At 40.0% G+C, this 24,034-nt stretch overlaps 2 protein-coding genes across 2 annotated transcripts; one reads left to right on the forward strand and one right to left on the reverse strand.

Moving 5' to 3' along the window:
• Nucleotides 1-439: 439 nt before the first annotated feature.
• On the forward strand, nucleotides 440-6,034 carry gcdhb (glutaryl-CoA dehydrogenase b). Its single transcript, XM_008415364.1, has 12 exons — nucleotides 440-544; nucleotides 1,015-1,130; nucleotides 1,484-1,516; nucleotides 1,622-1,762; nucleotides 2,123-2,185; nucleotides 2,284-2,454; nucleotides 3,031-3,160; nucleotides 4,204-4,420; nucleotides 4,513-4,616; nucleotides 4,725-4,850; nucleotides 4,952-5,112; nucleotides 5,477-6,034. The coding sequence occupies exons 2-12, from the start codon at nucleotides 1,028-1,030 to the stop codon at nucleotides 5,548-5,550; spliced, it is 1,323 nt and encodes a 440-aa protein (XP_008413586.1). The 5' UTR covers nucleotides 440-544; nucleotides 1,015-1,027; the 3' UTR covers nucleotides 5,551-6,034.
• A 9,771-nt stretch (nucleotides 6,035-15,805) lies between these two features.
• farsa (phenylalanyl-tRNA synthetase subunit alpha) lies at nucleotides 15,806-23,848 on the reverse strand. The gene is made up of 13 exons (XM_008415365.2): nucleotides 23,656-23,848; nucleotides 23,327-23,464; nucleotides 22,133-22,231; nucleotides 21,924-22,042; nucleotides 20,804-20,896; nucleotides 19,688-19,816; nucleotides 19,481-19,596; nucleotides 19,326-19,410; nucleotides 19,142-19,241; nucleotides 17,810-17,978; nucleotides 17,529-17,606; nucleotides 16,648-16,762; nucleotides 15,806-16,185 (listed from the first exon to the last, which is right to left on the reverse strand). Exons 1-13 carry the CDS (start codon nucleotides 23,800-23,802, stop codon nucleotides 16,080-16,082), a joined length of 1,494 nt encoding a protein of 497 aa, XP_008413587.2. The 5' UTR covers nucleotides 23,803-23,848; the 3' UTR covers nucleotides 15,806-16,079.
• Between the last annotated feature and the right edge of the window lie 186 nt (nucleotides 23,849-24,034).

Consider the following 24,034-nt stretch of genomic DNA (forward strand, 5'->3'; position numbering starts at 1 on the left):
TAGGAAGGTTGTGTGATAAGGCCACTGAGCCTTATCACAGTTTGCCATATTAATACCAGAAACTTTGTATGTGAATGCTCTGGAATAGTTCTAATTTGTGTGACTTTGTTCATATTTTCTTTGGTTAAGATCGGTTTGTGGCATGTTTGAACATTTATTCCTTTGGGTTTTCTGTGTAACTTGCCTGGCTCATCTAATAGTAAAGTTCATGGTAACTGAGACGTGTTTTTTTTTTTTTCTTTTCAAGGAAGTGACACTCCCCCAGAAAGTGACCAATCAGAGTGGTCCTCTTCTTTAAACATGTACGCGGATTTTTAATAGTTTGTAATAAACACGGATAAAACGTATTTTTTTTCTTCGCTCTACTCATTATTTTCGATTGTACAAAAATGGCATCAAAATAAACACGTTTTTATGACGCTACAACGAATCGGTATGCCTTACGTGATGACGTATGCGTATGTTTTGACGGTAAAGTGTCAACGCACTGTAACTCGAGACCGACCAGTGAAGCTAGAGGAGCTATTTTTCCAACGTTACACAGGTAAATACTTATACAACCGTCGGCGAGGTGCTGCATCTTATTTTGTAACACAAAGTTCTCATTTCTCCTATAACTCTTGTATAAGTTCAACCTTAAAACTCAAAATTAGCACAAAGCTACAGTGAGCATGCGCGTGTAGCTTGTTAGCAGCTGTAGTTACCTAACCGCACAGGTTAGCTCAGTTAGCCTAACTTGACCGGGTTCCGGCGGTGTCCGGATTAACCCTTGTATGTCGAAATGGGGTCCAACCGACCCCACACACGTAAAACCTGTATCATTTTCCATAGACCTGTACGTTTGCCTAAGTCCTCGCACGCACAAGGGTTAATATGTTTGCCATCACGATAAAGCGGCATCAGTAGGCATGTTTTTCTACCAGTTTACTTGCCCCTAAGGGTAAAATATGGCAGAAATGTTCTCATAAATATGTCAATGAATGAGTTTGGTTTAATATAATATAATATCCACAGACTGGTTTCTATCATGGCGTTGAGGAGCACCGTGTGTCGCCTGTTGGTGAACCCCCACAGGTGCGCCTTCTTCTCAGCCTCCAGAGCCCAGGGGACCGCTGCAGCTACCAGACCTGGTCAGTAACTAGTCTTTATACTGTCTATTTGGTGTTTAAACTGGAACTGAACGGGTTCCAAATAAAGAGTGCTGCAAAAGTGTACATAGCCACTGAGCCTTATCACAGTTTGCCATATTAATACCAGAAACTTTGTATGTGAATGATCTGGAATAGTTCTAATTTGTGTGACTTTTGTTCATATTTTCTTCTGGTTTTGAATTATGTGCAGATGGAAGGATTTGTAGTTGTAGTTTTTTAATTTACTTTTTTTTCACAATTTGGAACTGCTAATTAGGATCTTCTTCTTTCTTGTCATTTCCTGTTATGCTGCGCATAACGTTAACCATTTCTGCTTGTATTTTTTGTTCCAGATGCAGAAAAGTCAGATCAGAGGGCTAGACCACGTATGTACCGACAAATGCTACGCAGATATTTTTTCGTACTGAACACATGTTTTCTGATTAGCTTAAATAATAAAAACAATAATTTCCTGTTTGTGTGTCCGGCAGCTAAAGTCCAGTTCGACTGGAGGGACGCTCTGGACCTGGAGGGCCAGCTGACGGAGGAGGAGATCCTGATCAGGGATTCCTTCAGGACGTATTGCCAGGAGAAGCTCATGCCTCGAATCCTGCTGGCAAACAGAAATGAAGGTCAGAGGTTTTTTCTCGAGATTTTTTAGGTTTACATTGAATAAATTGGTTCACAGATTTCAAAAATACATTTTGAAGGAGCTCGTCTCATCACCATTTGCCGATTTTGTTTGGTAAATGATATAAAAACCAGAGGAGAAGTGGAGACTGCAACATGTTTCTAGAAAACGTCGAGTTCGAAAACTTGAAAAGTTCCAAGAAAAAACCTAGAAATTCCAAGTTAATCAGTTTTATATTGTTTCTGTCTGTTAGTTATTTCAAATCAAATAAAATTTATTTGGCTCTCAGTTTGCTTTATATTAGGGAAACATAACCTCTTTTCCAGCTTCAGCTTCAGGTTGTGTTACGTTTTGCTCCCAGTGTTCCACAGAGAGATTGTGTCTGAAATGGGAGAGATGGGAGTCCTGGGCCCAACGATTAAAGGTCAGTCTAAAACATTATGGGATAGTCAAATTTCCGCTAATTTCTTGCTTTTTTTCAAACTTTATAAGGACACATCTGGTTTTGTGTTTGCCGCTCAGGGTACGGCTGTGCCGGGACGAGCTACGTGGCGTATGGTTTGATTGCCAGGGAAGTGGAGAGGGTGGACAGCGGCTATCGCTCTGTCATGAGCGTGCAGTCATCGCTGGTCATGCACCCTATTAATGCTTACGGCACAGAGGAGCAGAAACAGAAGTACCTCCCAAAGCTGGGTAAGAAGAACTGAAGAGTTTGTCCATCAGTAGGTTTCTGGTGCTCATCCTCACTGATCAGCAGCAAAAGTCCAGAAGTTTCTGTTCTGCCTGCCGAGGTTTAAAATGTGTCTGCGATCTTACACTCATGCTGATCTGTACAACTAAACCTATCATGATAACGCTTCGCTGGACGATGCATCGTCCCAGTAATTATTGTGATAAACGATAACATTGTTTTATTTGAGATCATATATTGATAACGTATTTATCAATATATTTAAGTAATATATTGATAAAGACATAATGCAATTTTGCCTCCTCAAAGACCAATAAACTTTAATTTTGTAAAGAACACTTAAGATATTTTACATTTCCAAAAAATAAAACGGAACTATAAAACACAACCGAAGGCATAAATAAAATAGACTATGATGTCTCTGTAATCAATGCTTTATGCTAAAGGGACTGTTAAGGGATACCGTAAATAGTGGAACCTAAATAATTATTTTCTACATCTGATCTTTTTTGTTCTTTTTATCATTTTAGGATTATAATATGTTTTATAATCATAATATAATCATTGGTGTGTTGCAGCTCGTGGAGAGATCCTGGGCTGCTTCGGCCTGACGGAGCCCAACCATGGCAGCGACCCAAGCGGCATGGAGACCAGAGCTAAATATAACCCGTCCAGCCGCACCTACACCCTGACCGGCTCCAAGACCTGGTGGGTTGAGTCTGACTCACAGCATGATGGCGCCACACACAATGCAAAAACATAACATTTTACCAAGTGGTTCTGGTCCAGTTTCTAGTGCAAATATCATAATGCTTCTAAGACTAAACTAACTTACAAATAACTTTTCAGCCAGAAATCAGAGCTTGTTTTAAGTCAGTAATTCCTTAATATTGATGAAAAAATAACTAGTTATAAGAGATGTAAAAATAATTTTGGAAGGTAATCTGAGAATGTGTGTATATTAGAGGCATTTGACCTTGTTTATGTATTTTTTTATTCAGTAAAACCCAATGTTTGCAGTAAGGATGTATGATCATAGTAGTCCACACGGTGGCGCTCTTCACCACAGAAGCTCTATATATGAAATCCTGAAATATTTACATGTGTTTTTTAATACTTTAATGTGTGCTAAATTTTCTAATTGGATTGAAACTATAAGATTAAGGGAAGGCAGACAGTGGGGTTATTAACATTTTCTCTATTTTTTTTCTCCACAAATAAGAAGCCAGTCACTGTATTACCAGATGCAGCTCATTTCTGTGGACATATAGGTCTTAAATTTGATTCATAAAAGGTATTAAAATGTCTTAAATTCATGTAAAACATTAAGTTGCCCTTTAATGTGTTAACCCCAGGTCTTAATTTTTGTTTTGATAGGACTATTTGATCTCGTATATTCAAATGTTTTTTTCTCACGGGACTTTTCTGTCAGGGAAACATTCGAGTCATCTTCATTGCATTCTGTGACTCGAGACGGTTGAGGCAACCGTTGACTCACACTTACAAGCCGAATTTCTGCAGAAGTGCAAATTTATTGCCAATTGGCTGGATGAAGTTCATACATTCTTTTGTGATGCAGTCTTAAATTCCAATCATAAAAAGTCTTTAAGTCTTAAATTGGGGTTGATGGCCTGTAGAAACACTGGTTGAATTCACTGAATTGTATATTTTTGGTAACACTCATCAGCACACTGGAAATGACTCTTCCTGGTGCGTTGTGTGTCTGATTTACGTGCCTCTCTACCTTTTAGGATCACCAACTCTCCGGTGGCGGACGTGGCCGTGGTCTGGGCTAAATGCGACGACAGGAAGGTCCGCGGCTTCATCCTGGAGCGCGGCATGAAGGGCTTCTCCACCCCAAAGATTGAAGGGAAGTTCTCCCTGAGGGCATCGGCCACTGGGATGATCATTATGGATGAAGTTGAGGTTCCTGAGGAGAACCTGCTTCCTAAAGCCGCCGGCCTAGGCGTGAGTAAAGGGCTAAAACGAATTCCTTTAAAGTTCATTCTTTAGGTCTGTAATCAGACCTAAAGACCTAGTTTGTAATCGTGCCTCTGCAGGGTCCGTTCGGCTGCCTGAACAACGCCCGTTACGGTATCGCATGGGGTTCTCTGGGAGCGGCAGAGTTCTGCTTCCACGCAGCTCGTCAGTACACCCTGGACAGGTCGGAAAGAGTCTGCGGCCGAGAACTGAAACCCGGCCGTTTTTATCGTTTTATCAATTTAACTTGTATCGTTTTGTTTTTTTTGTGCATTTTTTTCTTCTTCACCAGAATCCAGTTTGGTGTGCCTCTGGCCCGGAATCAGCTGATGCAGAAGAAAATGGCGGACATGTTGACGGAGATCACACTCGGTCTGCAGTCCTGCCTGCAGCTGGGCAGGCTTATCGATGAAAAAAAGTAAGAACATCAAAGAGACTTAAGTCGGTCATCTTTAATGCGAAGAATATGCCGATTAGAGGTTGGGCAGAAATAAAAACCTGCCGGTGTTTTAACGACAGAGCGGCACCGGAGATGATCTCCATGCTGAAGAGGAACAGCTGCGGTAAAGCTCTGGACATCGCCAGGCAGGCCAGAGACATGTTGGGCGGCAACGGCATCGCCGACGAATACCACGTCATCCGCCACGTCATGAACCTGGAGGCCGTCAACACATACGAAGGTCAGAATGCTAAAATATTCATAAATATCATTCAATATACGTTTGATCATTTACATGTTCTAACATAAACACGTAAAAAGCTCAGCCCTTTCTGCTTGACTTCACATCAATACAGTGTAGATGATCTGTTTTCTTTTAATTATTCGATTAATAATTGGATAGAAAAAAGGTGTTTAATAGGACTATTTTGTTTTTGAGTCTGTCTCCTCCAGTTAACCATTAATCGATTATTAAATCATTTGACGATTGTTTCAGCCCTTTTTCGACATGTAATACACTGTCACTAATAATCTCGATATTATTATAGATTTGTTTAGTTCCAGCCATTGTTTACTAGATTTATAGGTCTGCCTTTTCCCATCAGGTACTCACGACATCCACGCCCTGATCCTGGGCAGAGCCATCACCGGCTTGCAGTCCTTCACCGTTGGCAAATGATCCAGCTCTCAACAAACAACTCTGTGGAAGGAAATAAAATTTTAATTACAAGTCTGTTTCTTAAAATAAAAAAAAAGAAAACCCAATATAAACTTCTCTCACATTTGTAGAAAATCAGAACGATTTCCTTCAAACGAGTTCCTTCGTGTGTTTTAAACGAACAAATCGTCTTCTAAAGAACAGATCTAGTTCTTTAGCTGTGCGTGAACGGAGAACGAGTTTAAAAAGCTATAGATTTGTTGCTGTTTTGGTCCTGCAGTTATAAAAGCAACAAAGCGTGAAAACCCATCTTGTTTGTGATTGCGTATGTCTCATTAATGGAGCAGAAATTGTTACAGTAATTATGACTTCATGCACTTTACACACTGTAACACTAAAATGTCGGCCTGCGATCATTTGAACGGATAAACCTTAAAAGCATCTGTTAGACGTGTGGAGAATGTCTGTATATAACTGAGGCATAAATAAAATCTATTTCATAGCAGGTGTGTGTTCACTTGAAATGACTGGATGTAGTGTGAAGCGCTTTGGAGTCCTCTGGACTTGATAAAGCGCTATACAGGTGCAGGCTGTTTACTGTTGAAATGAATTCAGCAAAGGGACAAATGCCATACATTTTGGGTTTTTAATGACGTGTTAACTGGGACGACTACAAATATCTTCAACAAATTTCAAAGTAATTTTTTTTCTAATCCATATGTAGTTCAAATTATGCATGACAAATTTCAGAGTTTTTGTGGGTGCTTTGTATTGAAAATGCTTGAATTTTTTTTTAAAGGCATTTTCAAACCATTTTACAAGGTTTGGAAAATGCTTAATATTGATATTCAAACGGCACAGGTTATTAAATAACATTGTAATGAACTTTGAGCAGGAAGGTCATTTTATCTTAAACCAATTAGTTCAATAAATATTATCAAGAATGGCTCATGTTGTATATCAGTTTACTTTGATGTTATATAATAGGGCTTGAATTTTACTATAGGGAGAATTTATTAAATTTAAGTGTCATACAAATTTTGTAATTAAATTCCACTTAATTAACCGCACACATTTTGTAATTTTATAACTAAACATTTAATTTTCAAATTAAACATTTAGCTTCCAAACTAGACATTTAATTTGAAAGCTAAATATATTGCTTGTAAACTAAATACTGAATTTGGAACTCTGACATCGATAAATGTATAAATAACATGGTGAAAAAATGACTTTGAAAAATGAACCCCCGTCTCTGACAGGGTAAATAAGCCAAAAAGATTGCTGTCATTTTTTCAGAGGAACAGATCATCTCTGTTCCTCTGTAAATCCAACAAGGTATGACGGACGTGTGAGAGCAGATCCATGTGTACGCTGAGGGGAATTGAAGAGCAGCAAATCCTTGTCAGTACACACTTCTTATGTAAAAAAAAAAAGACTTTCATCCGTTTCTTTTTGTCTTGACTAAAAGCTTATAATCTTTTTGGGAATGTGTAGATGTCTACTTCATTTCCACAGGTGCTTGGCACGCTCTTATCAGTGAAGCGTGACCCAGCGCTGCCACCAGAGGGAGCCCAAGTACAATTTCTTTTTCCTTTTTGCATATGGACTCATTTCTACATGGTCTATTACATATTGTTGTATAATTAAATTTCTTGTTTCTCTTAATATAATCATGTAGAAATCATTACAAAAAAAAAAACAGTTCCACAATTTCCCTGCTTCCCCCTGTTCAAAATGAAACGATCGAAAACATCTTGGAAAAAACCTCTGGAGATGCCTGACGCCTGGGTAACATGCTCTGAAAAGCCGRAGCCAGACATGAGTGACGGGAAGCAGCTACATGAAGGATGCTGGAAGTGGGCGGAGCTAACAGGTTACATGTCAGAGCGCGCGCGGCGCTTCTCATCAGCCGCGCGCTCAACTCGAGAGCAACAAATCACAGCCGTGAATTCTGCTTTGAGACAAACACGTTTTCCTCGCGCCGATGGTTTTGATACATCTAAAACTCAGAGGAGAGATGGAAAATATAACAAGCTTCTACTTCCAGCCATTTTGTATACATTTTGTTGTTGCAGAAATATAGAATTGATCCATCTTCGTTTGGACTGGATCTTTAAATATTTGGAAAATGCTTTACTTTTAAAGAAGAAGACCTCCTCAGAGATCTTTAATATGAATGCTTATAATTTTACCATCTTGAACTCCACCTATGACGCCCAAGCCTACCCGTTCTCGGGGACTTTAGACGACCCCCTGTACCAGCAGTACAAACCCCCCGTGAAGGAGCTCATCCCCCTGCCGAAGGGAGTCCTGTACCTCATCATGGCAGCCCTGGTGGTCGTTGGGGTCGCCTATGCCATCGTCGGTCATCTCATCAAGGACCTGGCCATTGACATAGCAGGTACTGAGTCTTTGCTTTCAGAAGTCTACATGAACTCAAACTCATTATTGACTAAAACGTGATAGTGATTTTTTTTTTTTTTTTTTTTTTTTTTAGATAATAAAGTCTGAGGGTTTTTTCAGGGTCGTTTGATTTAATAATTCAATCAATTTTAAGCACCAGTTTTATATTATTATGGATTTTCTCTAATCCAAAGAGTTCTAAAGTCTTCACAAACCTGTTAAAAATAAAATGTCTGATTTTGTTATGACAAGACACGAGACTGACAGATAATCTATGTTTTCTGTAACAAAACCAAATCTCAAATCAGGACAGCCTTATAGTTCTTGAGTGTTTTATTTGGAATCACACATCAGAATGCCTGCAAAACACAAAATGTATTTTTTGTTTACAGCATGTATATAGTGACACGAACATTTGGGTCTAGTAACTTTGCTGCGTGGCATAAAGTTCCACTGTGCTATTTTTAAGTAACTTTTCTACATTTGCATTAACTAAGGTTGTAGTTTATACAAAGGAGAAAAAGTTCAAAACGTTTCACAGCATTATTTATGCATCATAGAACAATGAATATAGTCACTTGGAAACGAAAGTCTTAGCTTGGTGGTTCACTGTGTCGATACACTAATAAAGTTAAGATGCTCCAAGAAAAGAATTAGCAACTAAGTTATTGCACCTTTTATACATTTTTCTTCTCACATATTTATAGTTTTTGAATGAATTGTACAGGATACATCTTACATGTGGAAAAATTTTCAAATGACTGCTCATGGTTTCATTTTTAAGATATGACAAACATTTGGCTTTTTAACAGGATTCACTCAACACCCTTCAATCAGATATGACCGTTTGGGCCAGACGAGCTGAACCTGGTTTCAGTTTCTAAACACACTTCAAAACACGCTTTGAAACGGATAAATGAGACTAAAAATGAAGCTTCTGGAACAATGTTGACGTCAAACTTAAAATATATGGACTCGCGCTCTAAAACGTGTCAAACACGTGGCCCGAGGGCCAAATCTGGCTCGCCGTGGCTTTGATGTGGGCCTCTAGACTCCAGACCAGAAATTACATCAATCAATCCGTCCAGTTTTTCACCATTGAACAATAGTTGACGCAAAATCTTTTGCGCTAATGTAAAACTGAGTTAATTGCAATTTTTTTGTTCAATGTTTGTGAAAGAAAGGTCAGAAACATTGAGTGACTGCTAACTCAAACTTATAGGTGACAGTTTTCTTTTATGACACAGCTGCCTCTGTTTTATGTGATGTACAGGTATAGTGCATCATCTATACGGCCAGCAGCAAAATATTACAGTTGATGTCATACATAAGGGATGTTATACATAAGTATTGCAAATGTTTCTAAATGACCACAAATTCTGTGCTACTTTATTGTTCCCACAGGAATAATTGCTCATTTCCTGACAAGCTACTCCATTACACTTAAAATTGCAAATCCAAATACAATCATAAACGATATAACATTTTAAAAATTGTGATGTAATATGACCTAAATATACAAAATAATAATAATAAGTATGTACATGGAAATATGTAAATCCTGGAAGATCTGATGATGATGAATACCTTCATGATCTAGATATGACTGAAAATGAAAATGAGTTTTACACCCCTGAGCTAAACGCTGTATTTTCTGACCCTGTGTGCAATAGCAAAAATCAACAATATTTGCTTTTAGAATGTATTAAAAGGCGCCAGGTCGTTCAAATGCATCATTAAATCCAATATCTAATGTGATGAGTTCAGGCACCGGAAGCTAAAGAGCGAAACGTCGTCGACGGGATTCAGATTTTGCTCGAGTACATCAGGGTGTATAATAATCATCATAATGCCTGGATAACGTTCATTCAGTCTGAAAGATGAATCAAGTTTCATAACAGCGCTTCCCATCAATTTATTTGTTTTATATTTTTGCATCATCATCATCATCATCATCATCATCAGTTTAACCTCGCTGCCTGTCTCGGTCAGATTGCTTGCTGGGGCCAGCCGGGGACGAGGAGAAGCACGTGGACACGAACCAGCAGTACGCCATGGGCTTCGGCCACCCGCCGCACCCCTTCGCCCACAACGCCTTCCACGTGTGGGACCAGGACGACGTGGTCATCCCCCTGGCTCCGGAGGACAGCCCCCAGACCAGCCCGCTGCTGCTGGCCGCCATCCCCTACATGCCGTCCTTCATGCCACACCCGCACAGCCCGCCGGGCCACGGCCATCTGGCTCCCTCGGACAGTCCAGGACCCATCAGGACCACTGCCCTCCCGGGGGATTTCTGAGTCAGATGACTGCAGCCTGTGTGTCTTAACTGTACGAAAACACGCGAGATGATCTTCAGCGGAAAGATTGCAATGGCCGATTGATGTTGTGCCGTCACGACTTTTACGGGCTGTGAAGCAGATTTAATCAGTTTTTGCTTTATTTCTGATCAGATTTAAATGTTTCAGGTCATCCAGTAAATTTGAATGTTAAAGACAATCTGAGTAAACACAAAAATCTGCTCTCTGATCATGACTTTGATTTATTTTTTTAAAGGGGGCAGTATTCTGCAAAATCAGCTTTTTTGAGCTTAACATTATAACATTATTCCCTCATCTGAGACATTCCTGTAGTGTCGCTTTGATTTTTTTCAGGCATGTTTGAGAAATCTTTTAATCTCCATGGCGACCATTGAGCTGTGCAAAACATTCGGTGGACTTAGCTCTGCTCTCGAGACGCAGTTCCTCGTCGGAATTGCAGTTTCGGAATTGCAGCCCCTCACATGTTCGGCTCCTTCAGACTAGCAAGCAGCAATTAGCAAACACCTGGAGGAACTGTGCATCTGCTGAGCTCGTTATAGGAGCCACTTCTCAGTGCAACGCTGGTAAAAAAAAAAACCCATTGGTAACGACATAGAGGAGTCATGTTATGATGACTTTCTGGAGGCAGAATGTTGGCCAATATTTTTTAAAGATATATTTCATTACAGCATTTATATAACAACTGTAGGTAACAAACTCACTTGATTGTGCTCTAAAATGGCACTATGTGCCTGGAAAATATATAACACTGCTATATATAACAAAACTCTCTGTAGAGTTTTGTTATTCCCCAGACAAAAACCAAGAGTGGTAACTTCCATTTTGGAAGAAATACTTTCTGTTCGGACTGACAGACTGCTCCATGTGTTCTGACAAGAGATCAGCTGTAAAAGTCAGAGTACAGATATAGATGTTTTCATATTAAAAAGGCATGTTGTACATATAAAATGCACTCCTTCTGCGTGGTGCTTGTTGAGGTTACGTAATTGGAGGTTTTGGAAGTTTCCAAAGCTGCTTCCATCCTATTAAGACGCACCGACTGGCTGCCGGTTCTCTGTTGAGTGTTATTTCAAGGCACTGAGAGATTAGTGTAAGAGGAAGACTTAACGGAGTTCTGGCGATTCAGCATGTGCGCACACGAGACGCCTTAATCCGACATTCCTTATCGCAGGTGTCGCACGCAGCCGTGGATTCCCTCGGTCTGACCCGAGCCAAACAATGCGGCTTATGGCACCGAGGCATCCGAGGCTCGCTAGCTATCGAGGTTAAGCTGTTGTCAAATACCAGCTCGCGGAAGCGCCAGGGCTTCTTAAGAAGAGGGGGAAATTGGAAATCCCTGCTTATCTTTGCAGCTGTTTTCCGAACCTCTTTCCACAAGGTTTGCTGAAAACCAGCAAACCTGGTTAGAATTTGTACCGTCTAACTCCACATTTGTGTATTTCAGCAAAGTTTCATATGACAGACTAAGAGTAGGACACATAAAGTGGACAAAAAAGGAAAAGACGTTTTTCAATTTAATTCAGCGAAAATAAATAATAGTAAGTTGACGTGAAACAGGGTGGCGAGAGAGAGGGAAGACGAGCAGAAAATTGCCTTTGTTTAGTTTTTCCACTTTTCCTGTTCCTACTCGGATCATCGCCAGAGCGTAATCGTGCCTCCCCCATGTTTCACTATGGGGATTGGTGTAGTCAGCCCTTTATGATTAGTTTTGGTTTGGTTTGGTTGTTCTACGTTTGCTGCAACAGTCATATGGCATTCTGTCAACAATATCTGCAACCATATAATAGTGCAATTTGACATTTTGAAACTAAATTAGCTTAATGGAAAAAGCCCAAATTCTTGAAAAATAACAGAAAAAAAATCATTCGTTTTTAAATAAAACATTTAAATAAAACATTTAATAAAACTGCGCGTCACACGAGTCACGTGAACAACAACCGGATGTTTCCATTGGCACAAACCACAAAGACGACGACGACGGGAAGTAGTTGAAATATGACGAATAAAATTTTGCACACATTTGTAATGGAGACACAGCTAATGACTTTGTTCTTGTTACTCTAAGGCCAAAAATGTCACATTCAGAGATTTCCCCACTTGAGCAGTGAATCTCTGTTGCTCCTTTAGAGAAACCAATGCTTATTTGATGAAGTCCCTAACATCTCCTCGTCTAACTTGTCACAGTTGGACTGTGTTTGGTAGTAATTCAGTGGCATCAAAGTAAAGCATGAGCTTACGGAGGTAACCCGACGTCTGACCTCTCTCTGAACTTTCCTCTCGAGCAACAAGCAGATAATGGAGGTACTACGTTGGGGCATGAATGAGACTCAGCAGGCAAACTGAGGCGTAGGTTATTCTCAAGGAAAAAGTTGAAGTGAAAGGTGACTTGATAAAGCAATGTCACTGAAGAAGGTGCTGGAAAAAATACATATCCATGTAGGTGGGGAGCATTTCTAACCCCGTTCTGGTCTTCACAACCTCTTCCAAGAAGCTTGAAGGACAGATTTAATCCAATATTCTTAGAATCCCAAGCAGATACGTCTGCCAGACAAACAGATCTAGCAGAGAGAATAAAAATAGGGTAGTAATTGGCATTAGGAAAAAAAAAAAACAACAGAATACGTGACCGTCTGCAGTCACAGTTGTTTTGGGATTTTGTCAAGTTTTGACACCAAGTATTTCAAAAATAGTTGACTCACAAATCAGGATGAGCGAAGGTTGAATCTGCTCAAGTTTGGAACAACAAATCAATTGAAGAAAGTTTTAACACCAAAGAGTTCAGGAAATCCGTCCCATTAAATAATGCAATGCCTGCTTTGTTTCGAGCACCGACAGGTTTTTATGGACGATTTTAGATAAATGGATAATAATAAGTAAGGAAGAGGATAAAGAGCCGCTCCAAAAAGAAAATAAAAAATATTTCAGACTTTTTTTTCTCTCAAAATTCTGACTTTGATCTCAAAATGATTAAAATCAGAATTGTGATAAAAAGTCAAAAAAAATTTTGTTGTTTTTCCAGTGACCGTAACGCTTTTCTGAAAATCAATTGGTGACATTGCTTCAACTTCGAGTTCCTAGAGCAAAAGTTTTCACACTCAACAGGTTTTGAAGTGTATTTGTGTTCAGCTCTCCCTCATACTCTCACATTCATAAATGAAATCCAGTGTGCGGCATTAAAAACAAAACAAAAAAAACATAACCTTTGGTGCCAAAACCACATTCCTAATTCTAAATTAGTTGCCTTTCATTCTGTGAGGTTATTTCAACTCTAAACAAAATGTAAAATGTCTGTGCCCTAAAGGTTTGCCTTACAGGCAAAAATCCCTCAACATTAAATACGAGTCATTTCAGTCAATGTTTCTGCAAGTAATTTAGAACATGCAACATTACCAATTAAATCAGTGTCCCCATCCCATATCCAGGTCCCTCACTGCCCCCCACCAAAGAATTTGTAGGCTACTTTGCACTGACTATTATTTTATTATTAATGTTACCGTCACTATTGTAGATGTTTTGATTTTTATGCTTGTTTCTGTATTTATCATCAAAAATAATTTCCCAGAGAACAAAAAATCTGTGGCAATAGAAATTATTTTCACAGGTGTCTAAGAAAAATGCAATGAACATTCAAGTTAAAATGTGTAGGCCTAACAGCAGCCAGTGGAAAAAATATTCTTGTTCTTTGCCATTTTCTTGTTAAATATTCCACAAAATGACCAGATAAAATATGTTCAACATGCCAGTTTAAACTGTGAACTATTTGCAAACGACTGAGCTCTGCAACATTAAAACATGGATAGAACTGTAACTACATTCATCTTAACTCTTCTTCTCTTCAGTGTTTGTCAGTTTCTAGTGGTGCAGCTCTGTGCTGCCTTCAGGAGAATGGGACATCAGAGTATCATCCATAAAACTTCACCCACATGGCATTTATTGTGCAAACCAGAGCTTTCAGTGGAAAAACAAAAGTTCCAGATCCTTTTAATGCCATAGAAATATGAGACAGAAACATGGATTATATCTTTATATAAAACTGTCTATTGATTACCAACTAATAGTATTGATTACCAATTAATAGTTTTACTGGACAGAAATGACAAAGAACAAATCTGGTTCTTAATCAAATCCTAATGAGTCAAATTGAAAGTGTCATGGAGTCATCAGCCTCATGACATTAACACTGACATGAAAAATAATATTGAAGAAATAAATATATCAAATCTAATTAAAAACATAAATAAGTGATCAGTTATTTCCTGTTATGGTCTGTAAGATATATTTATTCTCAGTACCAGATGTGGTCTCAACAAACCCATGGCACTTCAACAATATTATTTTACCTTTTATCTGGAAATAGTGTCTGTTTATTCTTGCCATACAGTCCTCTGTGTAAAGTATTGCTCTAAAGGTCTTGCCATACAAGTGTATTCCTCTGTATTTACTTTAGTTTTAGTTTATTCTTGCATTTTGTTCTTCATTGATTTCCATTTAGTTTCCTTTGATTAGTTTTATCCTCTCTTGGTTTATTGCTATGTCCACTTTAGTTTATTTCCTGTTGCTAGATTTATTTTATTGTTTATTGATGCTCATCATCAGTAATCTCATCACCTGCTGCGCCACCTAACCATAATGTGTTTCACATGTGTTGATTTGTCACTGTTCAGCGTCGGATTCTGTTTTTATGCCATAATTCACATCTAGTTCGTGGCTCCGTTTTATGTCCCTCTTCTCCTGTTTCAGAGTTTTGCGCAATGTGCGCGGCGGTTTTGTTTTTTTTTACTCCCTATGGTGCGCAGCGGTCGGGAAACGTATCGATGGGGAAAAGGCAGACTGACATAAACCTTTTAAAACAACGGAAACAATTTCGGTATTCTGATTATTGAAATTTAAAAGTGCTGTGTTGTTCTATCACACCCGTTTCATACCGGACCACTTACAGCTCCGGTGTTAACGCTATAAAATGAACGCTCTCTATCGTGGTATCACCCATGGAGGGATTTCTTTATTTAAATGGGTTCATTTTTCAGAGGGATACAAAGTGAGGGTATCGTGATTTTAGTGTTTACATGTTTATAAGAGCGATTTTCTGTTGTCCTTCCATGGAAGCCGGCAGCCTTCAAACGGAAATAAAACCCTTTTTAATATAAGTTGCTGCTTTGACATGATCACAGAACTGCCAAAACATATGTACAAAAATCCTCAATAAAACATGAAAATCAGACACCAGACAAAGTGAATCACAGCAACGTCATCAGCCGGTGTAACGTTGAACTGATGCGGTGAAGCTACTAGCAGGAGAGGAGCTGCGCCAAGAAGCTACAAACACTGAATAGAAGAAGAGCTGCCATCGATACAGTTGCAGCCAAGCATGATTTAATGTTACACAATACAGTTTTAGGAAGTTGCTCAAAGTCTAAACTGGTATTGTTGTGATTGTAAGGCGTAAAAATTACCTTCGACCAAAGGTAACAGAAATCCGTCCCCGGCCGGAGCTCTTGAGGCCCTGTATTTGTGTATATGACAAAACAGACTTTTTAAATAATGACAGGTGATGGGGTTGCTAGAAAAAGATTTATTTCTCATTTTTTTTCCTGTACAAATTGGACAAGATGGTGCAGAAAGAGTTTTCCGGGTGTAACAAAGACAGAGGCCACTATTACGCTACTTCTGGGTTGGGTTGGAAATCCCAAACATTTCCCCCCCCACCTTTCAAACTTTGACTAGGACAACCCAGTGGGTGGAGGGCTTTCCACTGTGGAAGTGTTTTGCGTGGGGCAAAACGGGTCAGCTCCAGGCGTGGATAATGTTAAGAGATGAGGGTGAAACTCAGGAGTCCAGTCGACATATGGGGCTGTCGTAGACCATCTGCAGGTTCACCTTGTGTCCCACCAGCTCTCTGATGTTGTTGATGCCGTACTTGATCATGGTGGGCCTGCGGAGCAGAGGAGACGGCTGAGCGAGGAAGAGGAAAACGCTGACGGAGAGACGGAGGAGTCTGACAGCGAGGTTTTAAATCAGAGTAATTAAAGCACATAACCGTCTGCTTGTTAAAAACAGACCGGGTCTCTGGTTTTGGTTGTAGCGCTTCAACAAATACAAACAAAAACTCTTTAACGAGAAGCTAGCTAAAGTAAGACGGGTCGACCAGCTGTAAACCACGTAGGAACTGATCTTTCGCAAACAGTCGCTTTCCCCTTTCACGGTTAACAACAGTCACTGCCAACTTTACTTTGTTGCTATATATTTAGCAATTTTTTCAGACAAAAAAAACAAAAACAAAATCTGTATCAGCTAGAAATCGAATCCGTAGGTCAGGCTTATTGAAATATTGCTGATTGGACAAAAGTCCGTGCAAAAAGCGATCTTGTTTGACGCTTTGCAGCGAGTGGCTCACCTCTCCAGAGACAGACCCCAGGCTATCACCGACACGTCCTCTGGGAGGCCCATGGGCAGCAGCATCTCTGGCCTGAACACCCCAGAGTTTCCCACTTCCACCCACTTTTTCAGCCCTGAAACCCACAGAAAGACAGAAGATTAAGACTCTACGTGAAATGAACATGAGGATTAAACGAAAGCAGCACAGTTGACAGAAACATCACAAAATGTGCTTCCTGGTAGATCATTCAGTAGTAAAAGAAAAAAAAAAGAGACTTAAAAAAAGTGACTTATTTCAAAACTTTAGCATCAAGATTAAGCTTATTTTTAATAGAGATGCACCGATGCACTATTTTCACTTCTGATACCGATATCTCGGATTTATTATACAGAAAAACAAACTGACTTAAAATGTTTGTTTTTTAAACACAGAAATTAAAGTAACTTAGTTAAAAATGTATTTGCTAACTCTGCACCAGGACATCACACTTAATTTCACCAATAGCTCCACAAGCCTGGTCAAACATGGAAAAACAACTTTAATTTGTTGAGTCAGTTCATTGAGGAGAAGAACAGCCACTGGAAAATAAATAATAAAGAAACTGACAAAAAAAAATAGGTCGATTATCTTCACAATAAACTGCAACAATATGATTCAAAAGATGTAATTATGAATGTAGAATAAATAATAAAGCATTCAGCATAGAATTCGACTGAATAGATCTGCCCTCCTGGGTCATTCACATTGTAATTGATACCCGATCTAGATTTTTTAATATTAGGACTGACACACTTCAATATTGAATCGGTGAATCTTGTTCTGATCAGATATTAATTTCTGCATATATATGTAAATATTTGATGAAATAAGCTGCAGTTGAACACAGAGCTCTAGCGTACCTTCATGATAGCTGAACACTTCCATACTGGGCTCTGTGTAGGGGTTGTAAGCTGGCTTGAAGCGCAGTTTGGTTATTCCTGGAAGAAAACGAAACATTTATGTGACTCCATGTCTAAAGAAAATTTAAGCTGAACACAAAAAAAGGAAATTCAGTCTTTATTTCCACATGAACCTCTGATAAAACAGCGCTAATGCTGTCGATTTTGTGAAACGTGAATAAAGATGTTAGTTTTTCCTGTTATTCTTTATCCAATCCCAGCTCTGCTGCTCTCATCCGTACCTAGTTTGGTGAAGAACTGGTGCAGGACCCCCATCAGGTCCCCCAGCGTGAGGCCGTAGTCGGCCACCACGCCCTCTATCTGGTGAAACTCTGCCAGGTGGGTGGCGTCCAGCGTCTCGTTCCTGAACACCCGGTCGATGGAGAAATACTTGACGGGGGTGAACTTTTCCTGAAAGACAAGGCCACGTCAGGAGAGGTGCATTGTGGGTGATAACAGTACAAGGACAGTCATAAAGAGTCGGGATGGAACTGATTCCTTTTTAAGAGACAACAATTGTGAATCTAAGGTAAGCAAGGAAACTGGATTTTGGTAAAAATAAAATAAATAAATCACATTTAAAGTCTGATCTAAGTTTTCCACTGAGCTGAGGGACAGCAGAATGTTGGAATGTTTTTGTTTCCTAAATATCTGTGAGCCGCAGAAGGATTTAACCAACCGTCACATATCAGGAGATATCAAAAATGATTTGTTCCTTATAAAAGGTTATATTTGACCTTACATCTAGATCATTTTTAAGCACTTTGACAGGAAGCATTATGCGTATTTCTGGTCATTCCTCTCAGCAGTCATTAATTTATTTAAACTGTTAATTTTTGAGGTTTTAAGCGTAAATCACACATTTCTTTGAGGCTCTGTGATCAACGACATGTTAGGAGATTAATATTATCCTGATTCATCCACCAAAATCAACTTTAATTTGTTCAGGTATGCTTGAGGCTTCCTACTCAGAGTAAAAAATATTTATATAAATTGTTGTATTTTGTATCTTTTTCCATTTCTGTTAATTTCAGTTTAATGTTTTGAACATTTGTTTAATTTTTTGAATTTTTGGATGACAACTTCCCTTTTTAAAGACTAACATGTTTTCTGATTGGCTGAGTTTGACTGCTACTACGACAAGTGGGCAACAATTTAATCTACTTATTAATATTTTAACAGTTTCATCAACACAGTCAGGCACAACCGAGGTTTGTGAACATTCATAACAGCCCTGCTCTAAGGCCTGATGAAACGTATCTCCCTAATAACTGTGTCTGTCTGGAGACCTGGCTCCTTCATGCTCATTGGTCGGTGTGCTGGGCTCCTTCATGCTCATTGGTCGGTGTGCTGGGCTCCTTCATGCTCATTGTTCGGTGTGCTGGGCTCCTTCATGCTCATTGGTCGGTGTGCTGGGCTCCTTCATGCTCATTGGTCGGTGTGCTGGGCTCCTTCATGCTCATTGKTCGGTGTGCTGGGCTCCTTCATGCTCATTGGTCAGTGTGCTGGGCTCCTTCATGCTCATTGGTCGGTGTGCTGGGCTCTTTCATGCTATTGGTAGGTGTGCTGCTCACCTGTTGTGCTAGCTTATACAGCATGCGTGCGCTAACTGCTGTAGTGTGCGTTCGGAGGATGTTCTTCTGAGCCTCCTCCATCTTCCAGTCGTATTTGTACCTGAAAGGCAACATCGCGTTGACCCAGATCTGCTAAACAACTTGACGTCGGTTAGCTAGTTTAGCTAGGTTAGCTAGCTCTCACCCTTGCGAGCCGTAGCCACCCTCTGAGTGGACCTTCTTCACTCTCTCCAGGTAGTCCATGGGGAAGTGGTGGGCGAGTGACGGGTCTGAAACCAGACGGTCAGCGATCAGCAGAGAGGAGGAGTGGAGAAAGAGGAAGCTGCGACTGAGACTCACCGGACAGGAAGAAGGTGTCGTGCTGGTCTCTGGCCGGGTGCTGCTGAGGCTGGAACAGAGAGTCGAAATTCCAGAAGGAGCTCTCGATGAAGTTGTTGGTCGGCATCTCGGAGAAACTAGAAGAAGGAGAAGAGATTTGCGTTGCTCGGTTTCAGATCGGTTGGTGAGCCGTCGTTTCCTGCATGTCGGTGATGAACAGAGTCTCACCCCATCTCCAGGAAGATCTGCCTGAACTGCGTCCGCACCTTCATCAGAGGGTGGAGGTGTCCGCAGTCGGGGGCCACGCCCATCGCCTCGAAGTTGTACGGCTTAAACTTCTTCTCTTTCCAGCTGCCACTATGTCACAGCAAAGGAGATCAAACATGTAACCACACCCTCCTCCTGCTCAAGGTAACAGTACCCAAACTCCTGTGCATGAAGGATACAGATGCACCTTATATCGGCACTAATACCAGTATTGGTCCAATAATTAGGTATTTATCATATCGATATCGGCCAATATTTAATTTTTTGTTTTTACATGTTTGTATGTTCCGATATTACATTTTTTTTTAACATACCATATTGGTCCGATATTAGCTATTTTCTAACATATAGGTTTTGTTCCTATAAATAGAAGTGGGCCAATATTAGCAACTCACATTAATTTCAATCTCACAATGATGAAGTGTAGTCAAGGTGTTGAATATTTTATGAGAAATACATGTTTAATATTTCCTTATTAAATCTGTAAATATCGGCGATAACAGTAATATTATCTGTACATTTTTTTTCCCATATCTGTGCATCCCCAATGGTGGATATTTTAATCTGCAGCTCAGATGACAAAAAGCCTCATATTGATGTACTTATACGTTTTCTGCACATCTGGATGCTGCTGTTAGAAAAATCTGACCTCTAGAACGTTTTCACGCAGATGCAAAGCGTGACGCTACTGAAGAGATTTCTACAGGACAGGACTTAAATATGGAAGCTGGAAAAAACATGGAGGCAGGAAGACAAATGGAACGATAGAAAAGGGAGTCTGGAAATCTATAATTTTTTCTTCTTCGTTACTTAACCAGACCTGGAACAAACTAACTCCAGGCTTTATTTAGGACAGTGAATCAGTTTAGCAGCAACGCATTTGGAAGGACAAGCATCCGTCTGTCCTGCTCTGCCTTTAGGACCAAGGTGTCCATAACTCTGGACCTGTCCCCATGTTAGAGCAGACGTTCCTCTGCGTCCTCCGTCTGAGAGCCTGACCCCGCCACCGGCCGACGGGGAAGGCCGGACCGGACGCCGTGTTCGTCTCCACACACACACACACACACTCGCACTCACCTGGCAATCATCTCAGGAGTCAGCTCCGTCTCCTGTTTGGTTACCGTGGTGCTGAAGGAGTTTCCCTTTGTGATCCAGTAAGACTTCACAGTGCTGAACAAATAATAAGAATAAAATTACATTCTGGGTTATAAATCAATACAATGTGTATTAATAAAAACACAAAATCTAAAACGCTGAAAACCTTAGCCAACATGAATATTTTGATTTTTTTAAGACATTTTGAGTTGTTCTAGCGTTTAGCAAAACTTCATGCACTTTATCCTGAAATCACTCCCAAACTAGCATGTCTGATGGTTGCTATGGAGACTTGATGACTATAAGATGCTAATGCGGTTTTCATGTCATATTAATATCCCCCCCAAAAAAGCAACAAGATTACCAATGATCAACTAAGAAAAAAGTTAAATACAAATTTTAAAAATTAAACAATCCTCTTTAACTTATTTTAAAGAGGATTGTTAAAGCTACCAGTAAATTTCCTTAAAACCACAAACTTTCTTAAAAAATAATGGTTATTTTAAATAGTTCACTCAAATTAAAAGTCTTTTTTTAATCTCAACAGTGAGATGATATAAGTAATGAAAAACACATCTCTTAATATTTTTTTGTTTTTACACATTTTTATCGGCTACAGATGCCAATAAATGTAATTGAAGATGTAAATCTGTGTTCCCCTTCTTCACCTTAAAGCATGAAAAATAATCACACATCTGCTCATCACTTGCAGGTCTAAAAAAGATCTGAACAGCAGTAAAATGCCGTGTTCGCTGAGCTCAGTGGGGAAGATTTGCTGAGGATAAAATGAGTTGGAGCCGAACGTTTTGGGTAAGAAGATTTGGAGGGAAAACATAAACCCACAGCCTATTTTGGTTTATTATTTTTTTGTCGTCCAAAAACCAAAACCCAAATGTTCCCATCCAAGCTCAGCAGAATAATCCTGAACTCTTTTACATAATGCTGGATAGAGAAACACTGAAAACAGTGAAGTTATGCAAGCTGGAGAGGAGAGCCTGTAAATCAGAAGGTAGTTTGAGATCAGTGGATAAATCATTTTAGCACAAAGGTGTTCCTCTGATCAAACCTTCTGCTGCCCCCTAGTGGCAGAGGAATGACCTACACTTCAGCGAGGAGTTTTCTCTTCTTCAGCTCGTTCTTCTCCTTCTCGTCGAGCCGCGCGGCGTCGCCCCGTTTGGCCAGCAGCAGCTTCTCTCTGACCTGGTCCTGTATGCTCTCCACCTGAGGAAACGGACGTAGACACACCGTCGCCTTGAACAGAACCATCACGCTGGTCCAGAAAGACTCGGTTTGGTGCGAGGGAGGGCTTACGGTTCTGAATATCCTGGGGCCTCCGTCGTGGGACTTGTCCACGCGGATCCACTTGTTGGACATGGCCTTGCTGAAGCCGATCTTCCCGAAGGACAGTTTCTACGTGAGAGACACGGAGACGGCAATGACGTCAGCTAAAATAAAAGGCTCCGTTTCTTTTGAGTCAGTTTTAAAATATTTTATTGTATAAAAAAAACGTACAGAAGTTTACACACAACGAATGAAAATGCAGACTTTTTTTTTTTTTTGGTCACCGTGTGATGCTAAATCAGACAAAACGTCTCTCGTTATAGATTTGTTGGAATTACCAAAATTATTTTTATTTATGGTAAAAATTATTTGCCACAATTATATTTGACAATAAACAGAAAATGTGTTTTTTTATTATCGCTTCTGACTATGTAAATAATTTGCACTTAGAAGCTCATGAGTTGGAAAATCCTTTGCGGGAATTTCTAAAAGTGACTGCACTGATCACACACTTTTTAGCATTTACTGGAATTTCCTTTAAATAATTAATAACAATACTTTAAAATACTGAGGTTGTAATGCCAACAATTAAATCAAAATTAATGTGGCTTAAAAGGGTTCATAAGCAAAATCAATAATAAAAAAGTGGCTAATAAAATAAAATAAAAAAATTGGAAAGTATTTTAAAACAAGTGATTCTTTTATGGATTGGACTGGATTCCTGGCCTGGTTTTACATGTTACTTTAAAGTAGATTTGGGTCTCCAATTTGTTGTTTTATTTTTTAAGATAATAAAAGCTTCACAATAAATCATATTATACTTGTTCACTTGCAATATATTCCCTTATTGTTTAACTAATTCAGGTGAAATTAGCTCGAGTAATCTTTAATCATTAGTCGCTTAACAGAAGGAAGCTTTACTGGCCCGGGTCGGGAATCGAACCTGCGACAGCTGCCTCCAGTACAGAACCGCCGGTGCCCCCACTAATAGTTTATTTATAGAAGTAACTGAGTACTTTATGTTTTGGACATTTCCAGCTGTAAAGTGCATTAGTGAAGAAACTTTTATCCTTAGCTATGAAACAGAAACGCAGGCTAATGTATGGATAAGGCGAGTGTAGAAATTAAGTCGCTTGTTTTAATTGGACAGAAACAGACACAAATGATGACAGTTTACATCATCATCATTTCAGAAAAAATAACTTATTGAAATAAATCCCTCACCATGAGCTCAGCCTGTGGAAGACCCTCCAGAGGGATGGAGTTGAAGACCCGGGCTTCATGGCTGCCCTGCTCGGCTATCTCGGTGCCCTCCTCGGTCAGTTCCCAGTGTTTTAAGGAGCGCAGCTCCGCTGAGATAACCTGGACAGCAAAGAGCAACAGTAACTGTTCTCACCCGAAAACAACCGAGACCGGGGCTTATTCCTCTCAGCTCCTTCGTTTAGCTGACTTATTTCCAAGTCCGCATTCTTTAAAGCCCCATTGCATCAGTCGAGCTAAATGTTGACAGTGACACTCCAACTTCCGCTGACTCTCAGACCGGAAAAACTCACGTCGCCAAGCGTTTGCAGACTCTTCACAGCTCCGACGATAACCTGGTGGTCCACCCCGAGGCCGGCTGCCACTTCCTGGCTGTCCGCGCCGCCGTCCACCTTCTCAATCCGCTGGAGAAGCGTTTCCACCACACCGGTGTCCGCCATGCTGGAGCCCTGTGGTGCCCGAAAGAGACGGGATGTGACGTCACGGTCTCGGTAACTTACGTACAAGTCTCTTAGGGTATGCCCCGCCATATTGAGAGTGGCATATACTCAATGGAAAACATAATAGTTTACTGACTTCAGCGAATAAAAATGTTATTTGCTGGTTATGTCGTATTCAATTTCGCAGAAACTAAATTTTAACTTTCATTATCTGTAGGTGTAATTAATAAAT

This window comes from Poecilia reticulata, linkage group LG8 (genome assembly GCF_000633615.1).
Source record: "Poecilia reticulata strain Guanapo linkage group LG8, Guppy_female_1.0+MT, whole genome shotgun sequence".
Lineage (NCBI taxonomy): Eukaryota > Metazoa > Chordata > Actinopteri > Cyprinodontiformes > Poeciliidae > Poecilia > Poecilia reticulata.

Excerpts from the sequence above, each read along its gene's own strand:
- gcdhb (XM_008415364.1), top strand. The coding sequence starts at position 1,028 with ATGGCGTTGAGGAGCACCGTGTGTCGCCTGTTGGTGAACCCCCACAGG. Across the intron at positions 2,455-3,030 it reads GAAGTACCTCCCAAAGCTGG|CTCGTGGAGAGATCCTGGGC; the intron begins GTAAGAAGAACT and ends GGTGTGTTGCAG. Across the intron at positions 5,113-5,476 it reads GGCCGTCAACACATACGAAG|GTACTCACGACATCCACGCC; the intron begins GTCAGAATGCTA and ends TTTTCCCATCAG.
- farsa (XM_008415365.2), bottom strand. The coding sequence starts at position 23,802 with ATGGCGGACACCGGTGTGGTGGAAACGCTTCTCCAGCGGATTGAGAAG. Across the intron at positions 23,465-23,655 it reads GTCTGCAAACGCTTGGCGAC|GTTATCTCAGCGGAGCTGCG; the intron begins GTGAGTTTTTCC and ends TTTGCTGTCCAG. Across the intron at positions 19,411-19,480 it reads CGACACCTTCTTCCTGTCCG|ACCCGTCACTCGCCCACCAC; the intron begins GTGAGTCTCAGT and ends GTCTGGTTTCAG.